Genomic DNA, 23,772 nt, shown 5'->3' with positions numbered 1-23,772 from the left:
GAGATCAAAAAAATCCCTAAATTTTGGCCTTAATAATAGAGCAGTCATCCATTATTTTTTTACAATTAAGAACATAATATCAGTAAACGTTTTCAAAAAGACCATTATAAGTAGTACTAGGGTCATTTTGCAAATATTTTCCGATTTTTTTGTGTTTAATTACAAAATGAAAAACAAAATATAATTTTTTCATTAATAAGATCAAAGTTCACAGATTTTTTAAGTTTTCCTTTTATATATCCTGCAATTATGTTCTCATAATATTAGGTTACTAGAAGATACAAATTAAATCACCATCCCGTTCAATCAAACACATTATTATTTATGTATGGCATATTGTTTCAGAGAGATGCAGGGTTTGGTGTGGTTTTAGGGTTCCAACCAGCCAACATTAACGTGCGATTGTTCATCTCTGAGAAAGAGAAATTGTGTGGAAAAAATTGTATAGGTAGTAGGTATTTATATAGGAAAATAATAATTAATTTTAAAGTTATTTTTTAATTAATTTGATCTTATTCATACGGTTTAAATTGAAACTGTATGATTTTTACACGTTTCACCCGGTGGTAACGAGCACAAGATGCCCCACAACGAGAAGAAACAAGAAGGGGGTGCGGTATTCCCTCCGTTACGGCGTCGTTAAGGCGTGTCCACGTCGGCTATAACGAACACTTATGTGCCCATATTGATCGCACTAAAAGTTTTAGATAAGTATAAAAATTTGAAACCACTGGTAAATACTTTTAAAACTATAACTATATGATAAATATTTTTTTGAAAACACCATTTTGGTCAAGTTGGTTAAATAAGAAATTTAGGCACTGTTTGTTTATCTCTTAATTGCAAAATTAAGAGGCAATGTCTTAAAAATTCAGATTCAGATCATTTGTTTGCATCTTCTTTTTTATCTCTTAAAATTATAAATGCCTCTTAATTTTTCAGATATTGAACAAAGTCTGAGTTTTTAAAAAAGGATGTGTTTCCTATTTTGCCCTAAACCACGATCGAACAAAACACGCCTCATGTTCTCTTGTTCTCTTTTGTGTGCGTCTGATTCCCTTCGCGTATGCTTCCCTTCACCACCAAATATCTGACGACGACGCCTAGTCCCCAACTCGCTCCTTCTCCAACTCGTTTTTTCGGATTGTTCCCTAAAAAAGGTTCGTTTCTCTTCCTCTGAAAATCGAAAATCGAAATCAGAATGTGTTCGTTTATCTTCTTCTGTTTCTTCCTTCTTTCCCCCAAACTCGAAAATCAAAAATCAAAATCAGGTCTTGATGTTATGCTATTAGTTTTTTTATTTGTTCAATCGAAATTAGTTTTTGATGTTATGCTCGATTTTGATGTTAAATGCTCGAATCTGAATGTGTTCAATGGATATGATGAAATGTTGATGTTGAATTTTTTATATTATATGCTCGATTTTGATGTTGAATCTGAAATAGACCACAAAGATACATATGTTTGGTGAATGAAACTATATATTTGAACTTTGAACTTTAAAAAATCAAGTTTGAAAAATATGTTGCTATTTAAGGAATTTTTTTTCAAACTTTGAGCTAGGGATATTATTCATATCATATGGAGTTTGATACATAAGTGATGATGCACCATTATCTAGCAATTATGCATGAACTTTGTGTGAAGTGAAAGAAGTTTATACAAGTTATAACAATTAGAGATTTTACAAATTATTGGTTCTAGGAACATACTTTGAAAAGTTATGATGGATTTTGTATGCAATTTCTATATATATGTTTAAAGTGGTTTTTTGGAAAGACTTGAATTTCAACCCAAGCCTACTTATGTAAAGATCATACTTTCAATTTTACGTTAATGATTATATAACTTTCCGTTGAGCTTATTTGTTTCCTTGTTGAATTTGGATTTACAGGTTGAAATGTTTGAAAGAAAATTTTGAGGGGCTATCGTGTTTGATGTAATGATGGAGAATGAGTGCAAATCGATCATCAACAGTTCCGAAGTTCGTTGTTATTTATGTCTCAACATTCAATATCAAATATGTTGTTTTTTAACTTTGAAATCCTTCGAATATAAAAATGATGTTATTTTTTGTAAATGTATCTCAAAAAATCATTATAATTTATTGGAGATAAAATTTTGATTTATGTAAATTTGGATTTTATAGGGTTTTTATAACTATTCAGCAAAAACAAAGACAAAATGGTAAAACGGTCATTTTTCTAATTTAACATAAAAATTCATAGGTTTCAACCAATTAAGTTAAAAATTCAAACCCAAATTCAAGATATTAAAATTTCAAATCTTATAAACTCAAACATTCTTACTTCTTAATAATTTACCACGTATATAGCCAATTACTCGTTGTGCACCTATGCCAACAATTTACCACCTACGGTTACGGCCTACGTCATCCCCATCTCCTTCCCCTCTCCAATCTCCAAAAAAACAAGAAACGTCTCCTCGCCTCTTTCCTGTCTACGCAGTGTTCTATAATAGGAAAGGAATCTTCCTTTCTTTCTCTCTCTAGAATCTAGAGAGAGAAAGGTGTGCGCCATGGGGGAGAAGGTACAGAATGATAAAGATGGCGTATCGTACGATACGAATACGACGCCCCGGGAAGGAGTCGTAGAGGGTATGCCTTTGTTTGCTAAAGAGCTGATCGCCGGTGGTGTCGCCGGAGGAGTCGCGAAAACAATTGTTGCTCCTCTTGAGCGCGTCAAGATCTTGTTTCAGGTATGCTTTTCGCCATCAATTATGCTTCATAATTGCAGATCGTTGTCGGTGACAATTCACAGTTTTGTTAATATCTGATGTGTTCAATTTCATTTTTTATTATGCTACTATCTAATTGTTCATAAATTTGGGCGAAATTTTGATTCTAATTTATTTAGACCCAGGCTGTGATGATGAATTTGCGGATTAATAGTAATTTCATACTTTTGATTGCCAATTTTGACAATGCGATAAACAGAAACAGAAAATCCCCTTTTGTGAAGACAAATTGCACTTATATCACCTCCACACCTATTCATTAAATAACGAACACTTCCACCTCCATTAATAAATGATCACAGCATTTTAAAGGTTTCCCATCAAAATTACTTGGTCTACAAATTTCTAGCAATGTCATTAACATACAAAGCAATTTTCATTGCTATGATACGTTTGAAGTACAATACCCTAATCATAATTTAAAAAAAAACAATGTTGTAATAGAAAGATGAAATTAAGATGCTACAAGACACAAATAAATGAAACCACATTCTTGTTTCTTTCATTTAGTAACAGAATCTTTTTTTTACTCTTATATTACAATATTACAGACTAGAAGCGACTTTCACAATATAGGATTATTAGCGTCTTTTAGAAGGATTGCAAAGACAGAAGGCCTTTTCGGGTTTTACAGGTTGGAGAACAAATTTCTATCGACCAATTTGAACTCCAAAAACTTTTTCTTTTTCTATTTAATCTAATAATATATATATATATATATATATATATATATATATATATATATATATATATATTTATTTATTTATTATATGCTCAGAGGAAATGGAGCTAGTGTTGCGAGAATTGTTCCTTATGCAGCCTTACATTATATGGCATATGAACAATATAGAAGACATATTGACTTTAACTTTCCTGGAATGGGAAGTGGTCCAGTTGTTGATCTGTTAGCAGGATCATTATCTGGAGGAACTGCTGTTCTTTTTACTTATCCACTTGATTTAGTTAGAACCAAATTGGCTTACCAGGTATACAATCATAATTCCCACAACTTTATTTTAAAAAAAAAAATAGCTACATACTTTTTTAATATCCAATTAGCCATAGTTTGAGTGTCTAACTAGCCCAATCATTTTTATCTGATAGTACAGGTTGTGGATACTCCCAAATTGAACATAAAAGAAGCCATGAGTAGCGAACATGCATTCAGAGGAATTAGGGATTGTTTTTCAAGAACTTATAGAGATGCTGGGATTAGAGGGTTGTATCGTGGTGTTGGTATGAATTTTTTTAATTTCTCATACAAAATAAGTTTTTATTTTTTTATAGAAATTGATTTTTTTTTGGTAGCTCCATCACTCTATGGGATCTTTCCTTACTCGGGTTTAAAGTTTTACTTCTATGAGAAAATGAAAAGCCATGTCCCCGGTGATTACAGAAAGAACATGATGGTCAAACTTGCTTGTGGGTCCGTTGCTGGTTTGCTTGGTCAAACTTTCACTTACCCTTTGGATGTTGTCAGACGCCAAATGCAGGTAATTGTTTAAATCTAGTATATGTATATGTATATGTATATGTATGTATATAATCAAAGTATGAGATTATCAAGAATCAAGATGCATGTTGTTTGAGTATTGTAGGTTCAACGTCTACAAGGCTCAAGCTCACAACTGAAAGGAACAACGGGAACGCTTGTTATGATTGTCCAAAAAGAAGGATGGAAACATTTATTTTCAGGATTGAGCATCAACTATCTCAAGGTGAGATTGTTAATTACCCAAAAGGGCGAATTTGTAAAAAGTTAGGACTTAACAAGGAAATTTATTTATTTATTTATTTTTTTTTTTCAGGTGGTGCCTTCAGTTGCAATTGGATTTACAGTCTATGACACCATGAAAGTATATTTAAAGGTCCCACCACGAGAAAAAGTCATTGTTGAAATGGCCACAAACAAAAGAGAGACACAAACAACAACCTTGCCCTCATCACAATAATTACAATTTTAACCTGGTATTCTTTTTTCTAATTAGTTTTAAGGTAATTGAAAATTGTATATTTGATTCTTTTGTAATCTAGCCTAGGTTCTATTCCAATGTATAGGCAAAACTATCCTATCCCCTCTCTGCAATGATTTGAGGGTGAGCTAATAATCCCTTAGATTGAGAATAATCCAGGGATATATATATATATATATATATATATATATATATATATATATATATATATATATATATATATATATATATATGTTACATGTCAATATCCAAACAATGTACATACAAATAAAGATTTGTAATTGTATATGTAACATCCATATTTGATATTTATATTTCAAGATAGTTAACTATGTTACATGTCAACATCCAAACAATGTGCATATAAAAGATTTACCAATAATCTCCACAAGAGCACATACCATCCTTAAAATGATGAAACCTTTTGTTGTCTCTTACAATGAGCTCCCTCCCAACAATCTTGGACATGATCTTGATAGCATTATGACAATCACCACATATCCTTAAATTCTTGATGATCCTAAGAGTTGTTCTTGCTGGAGTACTAATTAAACCATATGCAATTGCTAACCTTTCACTGTGGTGCATCAAGGCTTGTTCTTTAGCTTCTTGATCAATGTCATGAAGCACGTAACGGGTATCCGGAACATACCCTGCATCTCTCATTTGACCATTTAAACCGTTTAGTTTTTCGTTTGAATCTTCTTTGTAAGGATCTGGATTTCGGTATTCATAGACTTTGTTTTTCTTCCCTTCAAGCATATTAGTTGCAGATTGATTAAGTAAAGGAATTTGGTGTAACACAATTGATGGTTGAAGGAATGCCATGGCTCGATCTTCAAGATCAATATCACCATGGATTTGAGCAGAATTCATCAATGATTCCCATATTTTGTATGTAGGTTTAATAGGAATATTTTCAATGAACTCAAAAGCTTCGTTTAGATGCCCGGATTTCCCCAAAGCATCGATTACCCCTAAATAATGATCAATTTCTGGATCTAGATTGTAGTCGTTCTTCATTGATTTGAAGTGTTTGAAGCATTCTTGAATTGAATTAACACCGGCACATGCTGATAAAAGTAATAGGAAAGTCTCCTTGTTTGGAGTTAACCCCAGCTCTTTCATCTGGTCGTATAACAACAAACCTGCATTGGGTTCCCCGGTATCTGTGTAGCCCTTTATCATTGAATGCCATAAGTTTAAGTCATCTCGTTCACGCATTCTGTCGAACACCCTGCGTGCATCCCTCATGCTGTTGCATTTTATGTATAGACCTATCAATTTAGAGTTCAAATTCACAAAACCGTAGTATGGAGATCGAATAAGAAGCTGCTGGACCTTCTTCCCCAGTTCAAGATCGTCACATGAATCCAAAACAAGCTCGAAAACATCGGAACCTGCTGGCACACCTTGAGACATAAATTCAATCGTTTCTTTAATCGAGCCATTTTTGCATAGCTTCATTAAATCCACATCCGGTGGCGGAGATGGGGCGGTGTGTTTTTGTTTTGAGTTGTTTTTGGGAAGAGGTGGTGGTTTTGTGGATGTGTTGAGGCGGCGATTGGTGGTGCGTGTGGTGGCATCGTTTCGGGATGCGGTGCAGAGGGATTTGGGAGTAGGATTTGGAAGGTGAAATGGAAATTTGAGGTTGGGCTGTTTTGGTATGCCAAATTTGAATTCGATAGAAGAGAGAGATGACGCCATTGGAGAGCACGAGCTCTGGTTAGACCATTAAACCAGATAGATGATAAAGGAGGAAGAAAATATCTACAGGTACGCTGTCGTTTTATACATATGTTTTTTGTACATGAGGGGTGGCCAATCGTTTTAGTTGTTTTATATTCATAAACTAACATTTACCAACTTATTGTTAAATAAAAAACTTATATACATAAAACCAGAATTAATTTCTGAAAATGAATTTCTTGTTTAATCAATTTCATTGAAACCTAAATCATCAAAGAAAAATTTTGAACTTTGTATTAGGTTTTATTTGAGTGTCCATTTAAAGTGATTATTGTAACTTCAAATTGTAAAAAGTACTTTTTATATATATATATATATATATATATATATATATATATATATATATATATATATATATATATATATATATATATATATATATACTATTCATTGAAACCGAATTTGATTCTTAATTACTATTTTTTATAAGATGATCAGGTTTGAAAAAACATATAATCGATAGTTGTAAATAACAAGTATTAATATAGTATAAGTTTATTCAACTATCTATAACTTTATCGGCTGGCTATTCCATTAAATGGTTTTAAATATGTTCAACCACAAAATTTTGAGAACTTTCAATTTTTCAATTTTTATCTTTGAAGAAAAAAATTTGAATTATGGTTTAGTTCAAAACTTTTAGTTTAAACAAAAAAAAACTTTTAGTTTAAAAAAAAAAAACTTATAGGTCAGATAACTAGTAACTTTTGTTTTAGTATTTGTGCAATTTTACAGATTTTAAAATACTAAAAGCTAATTTTACTAAACAATTTTACACAAATAAAAACTAGATTCAATTTACAAATTTCAAAATCCTAAAGCTAATTTTACCAAACAAAGATTAACATTTAAAGATTAATTCCAATTTATTTGGTTTATAAGTTGATAACTCATATTGGTTGAAAATATCTTCTGGGAACATAAATACAAATGTGGAGCGCATTCGTTTCCTAAATGGATTATTGGATCCTCAATGTATTTGCTTATAGGTATTTGTTATATGTTGCTTACAATATATTACGTGAAATGATTTGTGTACTTAATATGTATTTAAAAAAATGTTGAAAAGTCTGTAAACTATGTTCATATTCAGATAGGTTACTTTTTGATCTCTTTGAAAATGAAACTTGATGGTGCAATATCATTTAACCATTGATTTTTGTAAATTTTTATTTACTTACTGAGATATAACTTTAATGGCTTAATTGAATCAAAACATGTGATGGTTTTTTGTTGAAGGTTGTATAAAATTCAAATTTTATGAAATATCTACAATTATAAACTGTCGAGCGGATCCAAACCAGTGTGTTGTAGTTTGAAGTATATATATCTTTATAGATTAATAAATTTTTTCTTATCATTATATAATGATTTATTTATATATATATATTTTTTGTTTTCTCATCTGTAGTATCTACGGGTTATAACCTAGTTTATATAAATAAAAACTACATAGCTTACAACTATTTGCTATTACCAAAGATACCCTAATAGTAAAAGCCCCAATCATCACTTTGGATAACCATATGTCCAAGCATCCTCATAATGTTTATACATTTGGCTAGCAACCTAGCAACCATCCAAATAGTTATGTAAATTCTAACCAAAAAATAATTATTAGACATTCTAATTTCTATATGCATGATACACATCATGTATCAACAAACATTTTGAACCTTATTAACCAATACTTTAGCACCACCCAAAAACAATTCAGACAAGTCCACAAACCATTAAGACATATTCAGATAGTGTAATCAGACCAATCTGATATAAACGAAGTATGATCCATAGACATCCCCGGGCATTCATCAAGCTTCGATGCCTCCTTCCCTTCCACCACCCTCGCCGGATTCCCAACCGCAGTGGCTCGTGGCGGCACTTCAATCAGAACCACCGACCCCGCACCAATCTTTGCTCCGGCGCCAATCTTCACGTTCCCTAAAATTGTCGCTCCGGCACCAATCAACACCCCGTCTCCGATCTTCGGATGGCGGTCGCCGCCTGCTTTTCCGGTCCCACCAAGAGTCACGTGGTGGAGCATTGAAACATTGTCGCCAATAACTGCGGTCTCACCCACAACGACACCTGTCGCGTGGTCGAACAATATTCCCTTCCCGAGCTTAGCACCCGGGTGGATGTCAATTGCAAAGACATCGGAGATCCGGGATTGGAGGGCTAGGGCGAGTGGTTTTCGGGATTGAGTCCATAGTTTATGAGACACCCGCTGAGCCTAATCACATGAGAAAAACTATTTATTAACAAAAAGTGGTTGCAAATTGCAATGTATCCCGGACCTGGAGGTCAAAATTAGTCAAGGGATAATGTCATTGCAAACTGTTGTGGTCGGCTAAAAGGTTACTGGAAAAATATCTTTTTTTTTCTTTTAGAATGTAGTATATTTCTGAATACTTCTCTACACATAAACGAGTAATCTGTAAACGAATTTGTTACTTTTGAATCGTCATACACATATTTTAATTTAATGCAACGATAGTAAACCACAAAAATGAAAGTGCTTCACTTAAATAATCACAATCTGAAAGCAAAAGTTGATTTCTGTTCTTTGCTATTAACCCTATATAACTAATCATAAATTCATAATCTTTTCAAGTGTACTCTAATTGAACTTTTACAATACAAAAAAAAAAAAAAGTAAATCTGCAATAAAGTACTTCAAGTTTGGCTCTATTAACGAAAAGCCATCTCTAAATTTTTTTTGTTGCAATTTAGCCCAAAAAACCGATAAACACTTGCAAAAAAATCATTGTTTTAAAGACTAGTCGGAAACTTTTACAATGCTGGTTTTGAAGGCTTTTCTGAAAATTTTAAAGACTAGTCGGAAAATAAAGAATTAGATATGGTTTTTTCGTTAATAAGGTTAAAGTTTAAAGACTTTCTGAAAAATTTTCTTTTTATATCTACTAAATTAATGAAGAAAACTCATATGTATTCATTAAAAAACTAAAAAAAATATCATCTACATCATTTTCAATAAAAAATCATTTTTATTTATTAAAAAAGATAATAATGATAATTTATATATATCATTTTTTGGGTTTTTTTTGTCATTTCTTCAATAAATATTATAACTAAAATCATAATTATATATCATTTTAAACATATGTTTTTATAACAATAAATGTAACATGTGTCTTAGAAAATTCAACAAGTCACTTTATTTACACTTACGACCTGAAAATTCAAAAATAAAGATAACATGTGTCCTAGAAACGCACTTCATACGACAAATCAACAAAGTCTTCTTAAATTATATAGTATATAAATGGTATCTTATTTATTGTAGTTATAATATATAATTTAAAATGACTTTGTTGATTTGTCTATGAAGCGTGTTTCGAGGCGACATGCTACCTTCATTATTGAATATTCATGTCTTGGATTTGAAAAATAAGTGACTTTGTGTAAAGAATGACAATCGAGAGAGTTTCTACTTTTTTAAACGTTATCAAATTAAGTTGAAGTTGTTCTACAATACATAACTTAAATGACAACATGGTTAAATGGTTGCAAAGAACGTTACAAGAGCTACAATAGTTATAAAAACACAAGCTAAAAATGATATATAGTTAGCATGAGTGGTGGAACCACAAGCCTTTGCAAGGGATATCAAAAAATTTCGATAAAAGATTATAAGATAAACTTTTTTAAATTAAGATTTCATTAGTTATAAAAGCTTTAAACATTTTCATTGTCACTTTCACCAAAATAGGGAAATTGTCAGAAAAGTCTCAATATTTTCGGAAAAGTTTCACTTTAATCCTATTTTTTTTAACAGAAAAGTCTCGATGATTTGATTTTACACGATAATATGTCATTTGCTGTTAAAAAAAATATTAGTTTGAGCCAAAATGAAATAATCGTGACTTTTTTTGTTCAAAAAAAGAAATTTGGAATTAAAGTGAAACTTTTCCGAAAATATTGAGGTTTTTCTGACAGTTTCACACCAAAATACAATTCCATTATTGCATTAGTTATAAAAAAAAATACGATTTCATCCCTTAGCTTTAGGTTTTCAATTTGAACTATTAAATTAAACTTAAATAGTAAAACATTTATGATTAAAATAAATAATTTATACTTGTTTCATAGTGGAGGAGACCCAAGGCGTCGAGCTTTCTTTTTGCTGCCATGTGTTTTGTGATGAAATGTAGCAGGCTATTAATTCCACTACCTATTGCTAATTCGAAAGTACATCTCTCTTTTCATTTTGTGGGCTTATCAATTTATTTAGTAGGCTGTTATTTGGATTAAGAATTAGAATCTGAACTTTTTATTAAGCCTATAAACTGCAACTTTGTGCGCCATCTGGTTTAAAAATACGTTTCATGCGTTCTTCTTAAATTATATATAATATCTACGATCATTAATATGTTATCTATATAAGTTTTCTTCATTAATTTAAGACAAAACTTCAAAAATGGTCCATGTGGTTTCCGAAAATATCAAGTTTAGTCCCTAAGTTCAAAAAACCTCACAGATGGTCCCTGTGGTTTCAAAACTTTTAACAAATGGTCCTTCCGCCTAATTCCGTCAGCTTTCTACCGTTAAGTGAGGGGCATTTTCGTCATTTCAATGCACAGGGACCATTTATGAGGTTTTCTCTATTTAACAAAAAAAAAATATAATTATTTAATTAAAGGGCCCCTCTCTCTCTCTCTCTCTCTCTCTCTCTCTCTCTCTCTCTCTCTCTCTCTCTCTCTCTCTCTCTCTCTCTCTCTCTCTCTCAAAACCAAGAAACACACTTTAACAAATCTGGAAACATATCATTGTTCATGTTTGGTCATGTTCTTCACCCTATATCTAAATCATCAACGATGAAAGGAAAAGAGAAATATAAAGAGCTTCGAGATCTAAAGATGCACAATTTTTGAAACCATATTCAATTTCTAGATTTCTGGATTTCGATGGGGCGATGAAGTTTATAGGAGCCACCAACATCTTCCTCTAAAATTGTATTCATCTTTTATCCTCACAAGAAAATCGAAGCAGAAACCGTTCCACGGCCCGATTCACCGACCTTCACCACTATTCATCGATACTTGTTAGGTTCAGCTCAACGGTTGAAAACGAAGAATAGGACAATTAGGTTCTGATTTCCATGGATCTAGGTTTACAGCCGATCTCCCACCACCGAAGGCTCCGTGTCCTTCCCTCTTTCATCTATGTTAATTTGCTCATCTTTATGTCTCTAATATTTGTTGGTCCAATTCGTTTAATGTATTTCAGATAAATGTTTCAATTTGGTTAATGTATTTCTGGTTTGTGGCTAGATTTGGTTTGATTTTCAAACCCACGAACTACAATCTTTAAGGAAAATTTGGTGTTAAGCTTTTAGCTGGGATGTGGAAATCGACAAGAGAGATAGATAGTTAATCTGCTCTAATTCATATCAGTGGCCAACATTCTAGGGTTGAGATTTCATCGACTGAGATTGTGGTCTATCTCGCTTCTTGTTATTGGGTTTGTTTAAAAGTGTTCTTGATGTCACTTAATTTGAGCCTGATTTGGAAATCTTGATTTCAGATTCAGTTGTGGTTTGATATATGGATTTAAATTCAATATTCTGCTTTTTTACAAATTATTTTTTGTTTGAGAGAGAGAGAGAGAGAGAGAGAGGGGGTGGGGCCCATTAATTAAATAATTATATTTTTTTTTTGTTAAATAGAGAAAACCTCATAAATGGTCCCTGTACATTGAAATGACGAAAATGCCCCTCACTTAACGGTAAAAAGCTGACGGAGTTAGGCGGAAGGACCATTTGTTAAAAGTTTTGAAACCACAGGGATCATCTGTGAGGTTTTTGAACTTAGGGACTAAACTTGATATTTTCAGAAACCACAGGGACTATTTTTGAAGTTTTGTCTTAATTTAATAGATATAAAAAGAAAATTTTCAGAAAAATTCTTAAACTTTAAACACATTAACGAAAAAAACATTTCTAATTGTTATTTTCAGAAAATTCCTTAAAATTTTCAGAAAAAACCCTGAAAACCGGTATTAGTCAGGAACAATGGTTTTTTTTTGCAAGTGTTTTACGATTTTTTGGGATAAATTGCAAGGAAAAAAAAGAAAAAAAAATCAAGGATGACTTTTCTTTTAATAGAGCCAAAAATTCAGAGACTTTATGGCGGATTTCATGAAAAAAAATGCAAAAGGTATAAAAAGATAATCAACTTTAATCAATTTCTTTACAAAAGGCTAAAGTCTCCCAACTTTTGTTAAGGTCAAGAAACTTAAATAAGTAAAGAAACTTTCAACTATTTCTATTTTGGTCGTATGTTTTGTCGGAGAAAACTACTTCTAAATATTAGATAGACTTAATTAAGAACATCGTACATCTAGCTGGTTTGCCCGAGAGGTTAAGGGGGAAGACTTAAGATCTTCTGCACATAAGTGCGCATGGGTTCGAACCCCATAGCCAGCAATTATATTTGTTTTTTTTGTATCGATTATTACAAGTAAAATCAAATGACCAAAATTTAAAATCAATTTTTTATAAGCTTTGGAAGTTATTTTTTCAAGTGATTATCATAAAATCATCAATCTTGATTATCTTTTTGCAATTCGTATCAAATATTGTAAAATTCAAGAGAAACTGAACCTGGCAAGCAAGGAAGCCTTTGTAATTGAGTAGGCAATGAGAGAACGAAACGCAAGCAGGGTCACGGGACCTGGCGGCGCGTAAGTCCGCGACGGCAGCTGATCGGAGGTCAGGGTCGCCGGAGAACGCGTTGAGGAAGAGATCGTAGAGCAGAGTTGACAGCAACGTGGAGGAACAAAGCTTATTACCTAGGTGGAAAGAGAGTGAGCGATCCAGGGAGGAGTGAGAGAGTATGGTGGAATATAAGTAGCTAGCCAACGCCGGTTCCGACTCGGCGTCGCGGCGGGCCTCCGCCTTGATCTCTGCCCATACCCACTGTGCCTCATCCGCCGCATCCGACTGCGACGGGTGTCGGGATTCACCTACTGGCATTGATTACAACACGACGTCGCTTTTGCAAATCTATTGAGAATTTATCGTGCCTAACGATGCGTTCGGAGGAATAGAGACGATAGAGGGCGATTTTTTCAGATTTATTTTTGGACAATTAAATTGAGATAATGAAGTGTACACGTGGACGGTTTAGATTGCCGTCTATATACCCACAAAAAAATGGGTTTAATTAGTAGTATGTTTCATTTAAATCGACATATTATTCAATGATAATGATGATATTTGGACAGAAAATAAATTGATATGTATTGGATAAAAATATTAGTATATAAAATTGACATGTATAAATAAAAAATGTTTTCTATAAATTAGTTTTTGTGAGATTTTTATGCGGCTCTAAAACAGTTCGAAAAATATTTTTGACAATTCATGTTGATTTTCTCATTATGGTTACTCAATCCTTGACAAATCCACAATCAACATCTGTTTTGAAAATTAATGTTCATAAACGTCACGACGACCATTATAAACATCCGTCTTGATTAGAGGTGTTTGAACAGGTTAAAACAAGTGACTATTTGATTTACTACAACGTCAAATAAGAAAGTTATGTACAAAAATTATACCTACAATATGATTTATAACGAAATTGAGGATATAAAACAAGTGACTATTTGATTTGTTTCACGCCTATGATCTTCAACTATCGTTGATTTTATTTGACGTATATGATATAATTGATATTCCGTGGACATCGAGAAAAGAATTGTCGGACTCATTAACCTAAAAACGAAATATGGGCCATAAATGAACCTAAGGTACTATTATATATGGATACAAATTTGGGCCAAGAGAATGGACCGTACTATTTAACCCTTATAAGTTGTAACGTCGGCCATGTAATATTCCTTTAGAAAAATAAATCAACCCTTTTATCCCTTTAAGAGTTGATTCGTATACAAAAATTATTTTTTATATATAATAATCTATGATTTAAAATGTTGTATTGTATAACTTTATAAAATATAAATTATTATATATATGGAGAAAAAATCTTGTGAACCACTTCTCATTATTTTTTTTATATCAATATCAATAAGCATATATATTTTGATTGCAACTATTTGCTAACTAAATTACCAAATTACGAGTGTCATTATAAACTCAAAGTTATAAAGTTTGTTTTCTACTAATGATTTAGCTTCACTTTTTATTTTTGAACCATTATCATTTCCAGCTAATTAAAATAATGAGACCTCTATATCTAACAATTGAAATCGTATTGCTTTAATATTATCGACATGACTGTCCTAACGAGTAAATGACAACGGATTAAGAGTTAAAATATTTCACATTATCCTTTAAAATTTACCATGTCTTGATGATATATATATATATATATATATATATATATATATATATATATACACTAGTTGTGAAACCGTATATTATACGAGTTGATTAAAACTAAATGTTAAATAGAAACGATTAAATGAGAAGTTTATCTGAATTTGAAATTTGAAATAATTAAAAATTATGAGAAAAAAAACATGCAAAAAATAAATAAATTAAAATTATTGTTTAGTTATCAAACCCGTATACTAAATAGGTTAATTATAACAAAATGTTAAACACAAAGGTTTAAACTGTAAATTTATTAGAAATTGAAATTGAAATTTAAAATTTAAAATTTGAAATTAATATCATTATGGTAGGTTTAATTTATGGAAACTAATTAATAATATATTAGAAATGGAAAATGAAATAAATGACAAGTGGAAAATAAATATATCTATAAATTATGACAAAATAACATGTGGCAAATTGAATGAGAGAAAAACATGTGGCAAAATCATTCTTATTTATTAGGGTATATATATATATATATATATATATATATATATATATATATATATATATTCTAATAAAAGAATAAGTTTATTCTTCTTTTGACATGTGTCATCCTATTAGGTCCCCTAATTAATATCATGCCACTTGTCAACTTATTTATTTTCCATTTCAAATTTCAAAACTTAAAATTTTCATTCTAATTACATTAAATTAATAACATTAGAATAAACATTAATACAAATTTAAAGGTCACGTATTTATTTAAATCAACATTTTAAATTTTATATAACTAAAAAAATTTCTTAATTAACAATTTAATTAAAATAATTGATTAATAATTTTGATTTTTTTTACTATGGAAATTTAATTAGTTTTAAAACTGTGGTTCCCACGGATTATAAACTAATATATATATATATATATATATATATATATATATATATATATAGAGAGAGAGAGAGAGAGAGAGAGAAGTTCAAATTCGATTCGGTTTTCGGGTATCTATATAAGGCTTATTCGGTTTTCGGGTTATTCGGTCCGGGTTACCCGAATAAGGGCTTATTCGGTCCAAAAGGACCGAACCGAATATGAAAAGTCACATTTTTTTCCTAACATGATTGCCTATTCGATCTTCTTTTTCTATCGATCGTTACCCAACAAAACCCACGTAATACACCAAAAAAATCAACACAATCGAATTCGATCATCCGTATTACACCAAATCGACGAGTCGACGACATTACTCTTTGATCGATTGAGGTTTTCTCATCCTTGCGACATTACTCTTTGATCGACAGTTGCGGCTACTGCCCTTGCGACTTATGATAACCTGGACTCATTGATCGATCATCACCGGTTCAAAGTTCAAACTTCAAAGTCCATTCACGATAAGAAAAAAAGTCGGCCCTTGCGTCTGGAAAAAATAATCGTTTCATCATCGTTGTTTTCTAGTTTCTACTATGATCAAACTCCATTCAAGTCATACAAAATACAATACTTATAATCACATTGTAAATGTTATTTGTAGATGTTATTCGGTTTATTCGGGTTATTTGGCTCCTTAATCATCTTCTACATGTTATTTGGGTTATTCGGGTCGGAACCGAACCGAACCGAATAATACCCGAACCGAACCGAACCCGTATTTCTTATTTGGTTCGGTTTTCGGTTCATACAATTACTCTTATTCGGTTTTCGGTTTATTCGGGTTCGGGTCGGTTCGGATCGGTTCCGACCCGAATAACATCCCTATGTGTGCATGTATGATTGATTATGGAACAATCATTTTAGTTATTTTAAGAAAGTAATTAATGCATATTAAATGCTGAAGATGTAATTAATATCCATTATATCTTCAACATGTAATATATATTAATTACTTTCTTAAAATAACTAAAATGATTGGTCCAGAATCAATCATATATGCACACAATAGATAGTGAAAACAAAATAACCTAACTATATATATATATATATATATATATATATATATATATATATATATATATATATATATATATATGTATGTGTGTGTGAAAGTGACATCAGGGTTTGGGCATAGATGGTGGTAGTGGTGGTGTTGTATAGAGATTGTGGTGTGACTGGTGTCTCGCCGAAAAGGAATGGTAGGGGGAAAAGAAGAGGAAACAGTTGATAGTTGTCGGCAGTGGGATTAAAGAGACGATTGTGTTTTTGTGGCGTCTTAAGGTTATTTTAATAGTACTAATGGTAATTAATAACTAACAGAAAGGAGAAGGATCATTTTAGTACACCGAAACAAACGCATATTAACTATAAGGACAAAACCCCTCTCAAAATAACTAAATTTATAGGTTGGATTTTTTTTTTCAAACTTCATCCAAAAAAAAAAAATCAGACCGCATAGCCCATTTCTGAAATTGAATAAAACTTTATTTGTTCTCATTATTTGAGAAAACTTTTGGACTGTAGTTCAAAATGAATATTCTTTTTTTCATTGAGGTATGGATCATTAATTATCAATAGGATGTAATACATAACTAGGGTTTAGACCATCCGTACGTTGCTGCGGAAGATCAGGTATGTTAAAAAATATAGTTTGACACCATATATGTCATTGAGATAATTAAATCATATAAAGTGGAACAGAAAAATATCAAAATAAAATATGAATACAAACAATTGACTTGAAAGTGTATCTTTAAGAAATTAATAAAAAAATGATTATTAAAAAATTATATAAGGGGCCAAATTATAACTTTAAAATATAGTAATGAATCAAATTATAATGTATAAAATACTAATAATTTAATTTTAAAATTATAATAGGTGAAAATTGTAGAATAAAAATTAATTAAGGAGAAAGAATATAAATATATATAAATTTTAAAACTATAAAGATAAAAATTGTTATATCAAAATTAGTTCAGGGTATAAAATATAAAAGCAAATAAAAGTAAAAGGTGAAAAATGTAAAAAGAACCGTAAGTATGAAAACATAAAAATAAAAAAATAAGTATGCTTACGGGGAATGAACAGTTCTCACATATTTTGGTAATTAATATAATATAATGATTTCTAACCCAACGGGTTATAGGGTGGTCCGAACCATACATAAAAAACACAATAATATGTACGAACAGGACCGGACTTTTGGCCGAGCCTAGCCTACATGCCTGACCCGTGCTTTATATAGCAACCCGGCGGACCCAACTTAGGTTTCGGGCCTTAGTGGGCCAAAATTTATATGTTTTGCACGTATACCTTTTTCCTCAGGGCTTTTGGTCCATCCTAGGCCCAACCCAAGCTTTGCACAATACCTTTTTCGTCGAAGTTGGTTAGGTTCGGTGTGCATGGTGAAGATATAGACAATTGAGATCTTGTTTACACCACACAAAAAAGAGAGAAGGATGGGCGACGTGATAAAAGGAATTGAGAGAGAGAGAGAGAGAGAGAGAGAGAGAGAGAGAGAGAGAGAGAGAGAGAGAGAGAGAGAGAGCAAAAAAAAAGAACAAATTAGAATGATATTATAGTCTTTTTTATGTTTGACAACAATCAAAATATAATAATAATAATAATAATAATAATGAAAAAAAAAAAAAACTACTTAGGTAAGTTGAATATATTTTGCATTTTATCCATATATTGTTTTGAAAATCACATTGGATCATTTTTGAAATTTACTCTAATATTTTTTACTTACATCCCAAGTTATTTACAATTTAATAGAAACATATTTCTATTTCTTATTTTGTAACCTTTTTTAATAATAAAATTGATGCATCGTTCTTAATTGTGTGCCTTTAACCAAACCAAAATGACACTGAAATGAACGGAAAACAAAAACAAAAGCCGAAGATAAACCAGGCTTTTGGCCCATTGCCTGCTTTCACAAAAGCATGGGGCCTTATCAATAGCTCAAGTCATTTGTTGACCGGCCTTTGACCTAGGCCGGGTTCTTTTGCCTCTGGGTTGGGCCCCCATTTATGTAGCTCTAATTTGATGGCAGCTTGCAGCGAATAGCTTCAAAATCTTCAAACAAACGTATCGAACCAAATTGCTTCTCTATGGATCGAACAAGGCAATCCCTTAAACGTAAGGAGTTATGATAAACTAATAAATCAATAAAATCAAATGGAGAATAGGTCATAGGATGTATCAGCAATCCTAATCCTAAGTTTAATGATATTTTAGTCATGTTACAACTTTAAGAGTCCTAAAGTTTTCATACAAAATTCAACTAAACTGAAACACGACACTCAAGCTCATAAAAACATTTTATTAAAAGAAACAGATCATTTTCATAATGTATAGTTTTTACTTTTTATATTCATATCTAAACAACACACTTGACACATTATTTTTAATAAAAAAGAATCAAATCATATCAATTATATGTATACAACCTTTCACACTTCACATCCATTGATTGAGAATCACCCATCAATTTCGGCCCTGATCATGTTGCCAGCAAAACTTACTATTTTCACCTGCTTTCCTTCTACAAAACGAACCACTCACTGTAACCCCTACACAAGTCAACGAATCCACACCAATTTTTCCATTGACCATTATGCCCTTGTGTCCTTCATAACTCTTTTGCATTTTTATTCTCATTCCTTTGTGTTCCTCACAACGTTTCCTCCCTGCAACAGGCATTCTTGTACATATAGAACCATCATCATCAAGGGTGACCCCACAACACACCTCTGTGTCTGTATTAGTACCAGTAAATAAACGGGATTTTACTTTTACAGATGCGTTGACTTTCATCCCTTTATGGTCAACGCACCTCTTTCTTCCCTCAACTGGAGGCCGAGTACATATAGATCCGTGACCCAATGCCACACCACATATTCGGTCATCATCACTGTTGTTGTTTGTATCATGATTGTTGGCTACTAGAGAAGGGCGTGATCGGGTGAATTTGAAGATTCTTGTGAGGATATTTGTGTCATTCTGCTTGGTGTAGAAGTTAGATCCGTTTTCCAAAACGGGTGGGTCGCAATGTTTGATATTAAGACCCACCTTTTTTGGAGGAATGAGATGAAGCTTTTTGAAAACCCGGGATATGGGAACCCTTTTAGTGTTGGAAGCGGTTTTAAGCTTTTGATGGATGTCAACAGGGCGGCGTTCCCCATTCATCCCTCGGTTCCATGCGTAATCGAAGGTTTTTAAAAGCTGGGTTTCTGTTTTCTCAGCATCCTTCTTATTATCCATCTGTAAAATCCAAATCAAACATGGAAATTTTCTTTTAATGATTATGCATAAGATACAAAAAAATTGAGCCAACGTAACATTCTCCATCAAACAATAAGAAAAAGGAAATTAAGAATGAAAAGATGTTATTTACAGGAGCCCATCGAAATGCAATTGCAAAGCCGTAAGAGAATATGTCGGAGAACAATCCAAGGAGTTTCCGGTCAGTTTGCTCTCCGTTTGACCAGCCATTCTCCAAATGAGCACCATCACGGCCATACTGTTGAAGTCTAGTTCTAACATTATCAGCTTGTCCGAGATAAACAGGAATTATCCTTTTGGAGCTAAGTTGGCTACTAGTTTTTGATTCTGTTTGTGGGAGTGAAACAGCTATCCCAAGCTCATAAACCCCTGGACAAGAAGAACAATTTGGAAGATTGTGAGTCCTGTATCTCTCTGCGCCTTCTTTGCTCAACAAATAATCTTCCCAATCACGAGGCCCAATTAGGATCTGGAAATTAAAATACATAAGTATGATAAAATTGTTTTGGAAGTATGCCAAAATTGGAATTCAAAGTTCATTCAGGAATTCTAGAACTCAGATCGTTACACTTACACCATGTTCTTCGTATCAAAAATCACACATATATATGGAGCTGAGAACTACGTTTGCTGATGGATAACTCAATTTAAAAATTGAAATCAAAGTAAAAAAGTTTCCTAATTGGTGCACGTTATTCGATCTTCTTCGAAAGCAAATTATAAATATGGAAGTATATAGTGAGAGAATTATAGAAATCAAATGTAGGAGAATCGATGATGCCAATCACTGTACCATTGTTCATTCATATCCACAATCAACAAAAAAAAGTGAGTAATTGAAGAATTAAACTAAATCGGAGCTGAGAACAATCTGAGATTGTGAATAATTACAATCCGAAATTGAAATTCAAAGTAAAAAACAGTTTCATAATTGTTGCTCGTAATCCAGATCTAAAGAAAACTAATAGAACGAGAAGATTACCTTCCATTGCGAGAAAGCAGAATCATGTTTGGTGCGCTTACAGTCCTCTCTCTTCAACAGCGGCACTGTGGAGGCGGCGTCACTGAAGGTTCTCCCCATCGCGCTCCGCCCTCGCGGTTGTCGGAACTGCCCGTTAAACGGCGATGAACAGTTCTCTAGGTACTTTTGAAAACTTCATAAATGGTCCCAAAGCTATTCAATGGTTTTCATGTTTTCACTTTAACAAATACCTTTAACTTTTTCTGTTAAAGGTAACAAACTATGTAAAACGATTTTGTGTTTTTGGCCCTATTAAATAATTTTATTTAAATGTTGTTATTATTATTGTATTTGTACATTCCATTTAATAGTCTATAATTTGTTCTATTGTTCTAGTTAGTTAAGTAACTTTTGTTATTATTTTAATATAATTAAATTATTTCATTAACTTTATTATTTAATTATTATATTATTATTTACTAATTTTAGTATGACAAAAAAATTGTTGTTAGAAAGACTCAAATTTAAAAAAATTAAAAAATCAAATGTGTTTTTTTAATTAGTTTGTTTTTATAAAAAAATATATTTGAACAAAACAATTGATTAATATAACTGATTAAAACTTAAAATTTATAAAAAAAGGGATATCTCCAAAAAAATCTCAATATTTTGGTCAAATTTTTAATAAAGTCTTAAATTTTATTTTTTGAATAAAAAGACAAAATTGCAAAAATGGTCCCTATGGTTGACAAATTTATGTGTTTTTGGTCCAAAACGAAACGTTGGTTCACCACTGGTCCAAAATTGGATATTTCTATCGTTTTTGGTCCTTATGGTTGACATTATTGTGTGGTTTTGATCCATACCCTACCTGAAATGACAAAAATTGCTTAATTTATTCTTTTTTAAATTTCTTTCTATTAATTTCTTATTATTTCAATTAAAAACCAAGAAAAAAATGTCAATTACCCACCCACCCTCCTAATTTCTTTTTAATATTTAGAACCACCACCATCTGGTCACCACCACCGACGGATTGCCCTCCTCCTCATCGGAACACCACTGTTCTCCTTTGACACCCAATATAATACATTTACAGTAACCTCCATAAACCACCCTTATACCGCTACCAACAGCCACCTATATCACATACGAACACCTACCAAGCCACCACTGTCATTGGACCCGCCATCTGCCATACAACGATCGTCATTAAACCACCACCATCGAAAATCGTTACTAAACCAAACCACCTACGTCACCGCAGGAAAAACGAGATTTGCAATGGAAAGTCAGAAAATTGGATTTGCGCCATGTTAAAGGATGGTGGAGCTTGATGTAGCTTTTGGGTTTTTAGTCCTTGTCCTTCATCTTTCAGTGATGAGGGTTTTCAATCGCCACCAACACCTTTTTAAGCATTTTTTGATCTCCTAGCCCCGCCACAACCATCAATCTGTTTCGTTCAAGATCTGAGGGCAGCGACGCCAGGGAAAATGGGGAAACTGGAAAAGAAAGATAGGTGATAGATCCTCGAGCCATAGATATGAATATATCTAAAAATCGAGCTACAGAGCTGAACATATACGAAGTCGGCGAGCATGGTGACGACTCTTGGCTGCATCCGACGATGGATTTTGCAATGGACATTGTGATTCCAGTTCTGTAGGTGAAGCCTTCAAAGAACATTAATCAGCGGTCGGGGTGAGAGGTGTAGTAGTGGTTGGATGTGAGGCGGGTGAGGGGTGAAGTAGTGGTCGGAGGTGAGGCGTTGATCTTGGGGACGTTGACAGATACATCCTTTTCTTGAGCTTATTTGTTTGAATTTCCTCCCATTAATCTCCTTTCTACCAACGAGAATACTGATCAGTTCACACGAGAGAGAGAGAGAGAGAGAGGGCGTTTTTGTATTTAGTTAAACACATTAATATAAATAAAAAAATGAAAAAACAAACTATAAGGGCATAATGGTCTTTTTAAGTAGATAGGGACCAAAAACGGTAGAAAGATCCAATTTTGGACCAATGGTGCACCAACGTTTTGATTTGGACCAAAAGCACATAAATTTGCTAACCATAGGGACTACTTTTGCAATTTTGTTGAATAAAAAAGTCCTTAATTTTTCACCTTTTGAATAGAAAAACCCAAGAAACCGGCTAATTTATTCACTTTATCCCTTTTTGACCTGTTCACCAGGTCATTAGACCAAATTGTTAATTTTTCGAAAATAATGGGACTTTTTTGCAAATTTTGTCAAAATTTTTATATAATGTATATACTTATTTTTTACATATCTATATCTATTTCTATGTATTTTGTAATTTTTATGTTTTTATATGTATATATTTACATATTTTTATGTATTTTAAATGTATAAACGTATTTTTTACTTATTTATATGTATTTTTAACCTATTTACATTTTTTTATGTATTTTTATGTGTTATTTTTTTATGTATTTATATGTATTTTATATATTTTTATGTATTTATGTATTTTTTTTAAAGCTTTTTATATAGATGTTTTATGTATTTTAAGTGTATAAACGTATTTTTCACGTATTTATATCTATTTTAAGTATTTTACAAATTTTTTATGTATTACATATTTATATATTTTTTAAAGTTTTTTATATAGATGTTTTTGTATCTTTATGTATTTTAAATGTATAAACGTATTGTTTTACGTATTTATATGTATTTTTTTAAGTATTTTACATATTTTTTGTGTGTTTTTATGTATTTTTTTATGTATTATGTATTTATATATATATTTTTGCATATTTATGTAAGTTTTAGTTTTCTTATA

At 31.9% G+C, this 23,772-nt stretch overlaps 3 protein-coding genes, 1 long non-coding RNA gene, 1 other non-coding gene and 1 pseudogene across 5 annotated transcripts; 3 read left to right on the top strand and 3 right to left on the bottom strand.

Moving 5' to 3' along the window:
- The first annotated feature begins 2,399 nt into the window (after window positions 1-2,399).
- LOC145054691 (Mitochondrial substrate carrier family protein) lies at window positions 2,400-5,042 on the top strand. The gene is made up of 7 exons (XM_079002941.1): window positions 2,400-2,718; window positions 3,309-3,391; window positions 3,536-3,743; window positions 3,867-3,993; window positions 4,066-4,250; window positions 4,356-4,475; window positions 4,566-5,042. The coding sequence occupies exons 1-7, from the start codon at window positions 2,539-2,541 to the stop codon at window positions 4,707-4,709; spliced, it is 1,047 nt and encodes a 348-aa protein (XP_078859067.1). The 5' UTR covers window positions 2,400-2,538; the 3' UTR covers window positions 4,710-5,042.
- Window positions 5,005-6,507, bottom strand: LOC145054690 (pentatricopeptide repeat-containing protein At2g15690, mitochondrial pseudogene; annotated as a pseudogene).
- A 1,466-nt stretch (window positions 6,508-7,973) lies between these two features.
- Window positions 7,974-13,570, bottom strand: LOC145054689 (serine acetyltransferase 5-like). Its single transcript, XM_079002940.1, has 2 exons — window positions 13,105-13,570; window positions 7,974-8,712 (listed from the first exon to the last, which is right to left on the bottom strand). Exons 1-2 carry the CDS (start codon window positions 13,474-13,476, stop codon window positions 8,224-8,226), a joined length of 861 nt encoding a protein of 286 aa, XP_078859066.1. The 5' UTR covers window positions 13,477-13,570; the 3' UTR covers window positions 7,974-8,223.
- On the top strand, window positions 12,845-12,927 carry TRNAL-UAA (transfer RNA leucine (anticodon UAA)). Its single transcript has one exon. It is a non-coding gene; the product is annotated as a tRNA-Leu (tRNA).
- A 5,455-nt stretch (window positions 13,571-19,025) lies between the features above and the next one.
- On the bottom strand, window positions 19,026-21,122 carry LOC145054687 (protein EFFECTOR OF TRANSCRIPTION 2-like). The gene is made up of 3 exons (XM_079002939.1): window positions 20,990-21,122; window positions 20,120-20,476; window positions 19,026-19,986 (listed from the first exon to the last, which is right to left on the bottom strand). The coding sequence occupies exons 1-3, from the start codon at window positions 21,086-21,088 to the stop codon at window positions 19,210-19,212; spliced, it is 1,233 nt and encodes a 410-aa protein (XP_078859065.1). The 5' UTR covers window positions 21,089-21,122; the 3' UTR covers window positions 19,026-19,209.
- LOC145054688 (uncharacterized) lies at window positions 19,848-21,307 on the top strand. The gene is made up of 2 exons (XR_013684885.1): window positions 19,848-19,988; window positions 20,122-21,307. It is a non-coding gene; the product is annotated as an uncharacterized LOC145054688 (long non-coding RNA).
- Window positions 21,308-23,772: the final 2,465 nt, after the last annotated feature.

Source organism: Lactuca serriola, chromosome 5 (assembly GCF_051521515.1).
Source record: "Lactuca serriola cultivar US96UC23 chromosome 5, Lser_US96UC23_V15, whole genome shotgun sequence".
Classification (NCBI taxonomy): domain Eukaryota; kingdom Viridiplantae; phylum Streptophyta; class Magnoliopsida; order Asterales; family Asteraceae; genus Lactuca; species Lactuca serriola.
The sequence above is the reverse complement of the archived record's forward strand: the minus strand, read 5'-3'. Positions and strand labels throughout refer to the sequence as shown.

What these genes read in the sequence shown, in the direction of transcription:
- LOC145054691 (XM_079002941.1), top strand. Translation starts at nt 2,539, where the DNA reads ATGGGGGAGAAGGTACAGAATGATAAAGATGGCGTATCGTACGATACG. An exon ending in GGCCTTTTCGGGTTTTACAG is followed by an intron (nt 3,392 to 3,535) that starts GTTGGAGAACAA and finishes TTATATGCTCAG; the next exon opens with AGGAAATGGAGCTAGTGTTG. An exon ending in AGGGTTGTATCGTGGTGTTG is followed by an intron (nt 3,994 to 4,065) that starts GTATGAATTTTT and finishes TTTTTTTGGTAG; the next exon opens with CTCCATCACTCTATGGGATC.
- LOC145054689 (XM_079002940.1), bottom strand. Translation starts at nt 13,476, where the DNA reads ATGCCAGTAGGTGAATCCCGACACCCGTCGCAGTCGGATGCGGCGGAT. An exon ending in AAGGCTTCCTTGCTTGCCAG is followed by an intron (nt 8,713 to 13,104) that starts GTTCAGTTTCTC and finishes TCATGTGATTAG; the next exon opens with GCTCAGCGGGTGTCTCATAA.
- LOC145054687 (XM_079002939.1), bottom strand. Translation starts at nt 21,088, where the DNA reads ATGGGGAGAACCTTCAGTGACGCCGCCTCCACAGTGCCGCTGTTGAAG. An exon ending in CTGCTTTCTCGCAATGGAAG is followed by an intron (nt 20,477 to 20,989) that starts GTAATCTTCTCG and finishes TTTAATTTCCAG; the next exon opens with ATCCTAATTGGGCCTCGTGA. An exon ending in TTGCATTTCGATGGGCTCCT is followed by an intron (nt 19,987 to 20,119) that starts GTAAATAACATC and finishes TGGATTTTACAG; the next exon opens with ATGGATAATAAGAAGGATGC.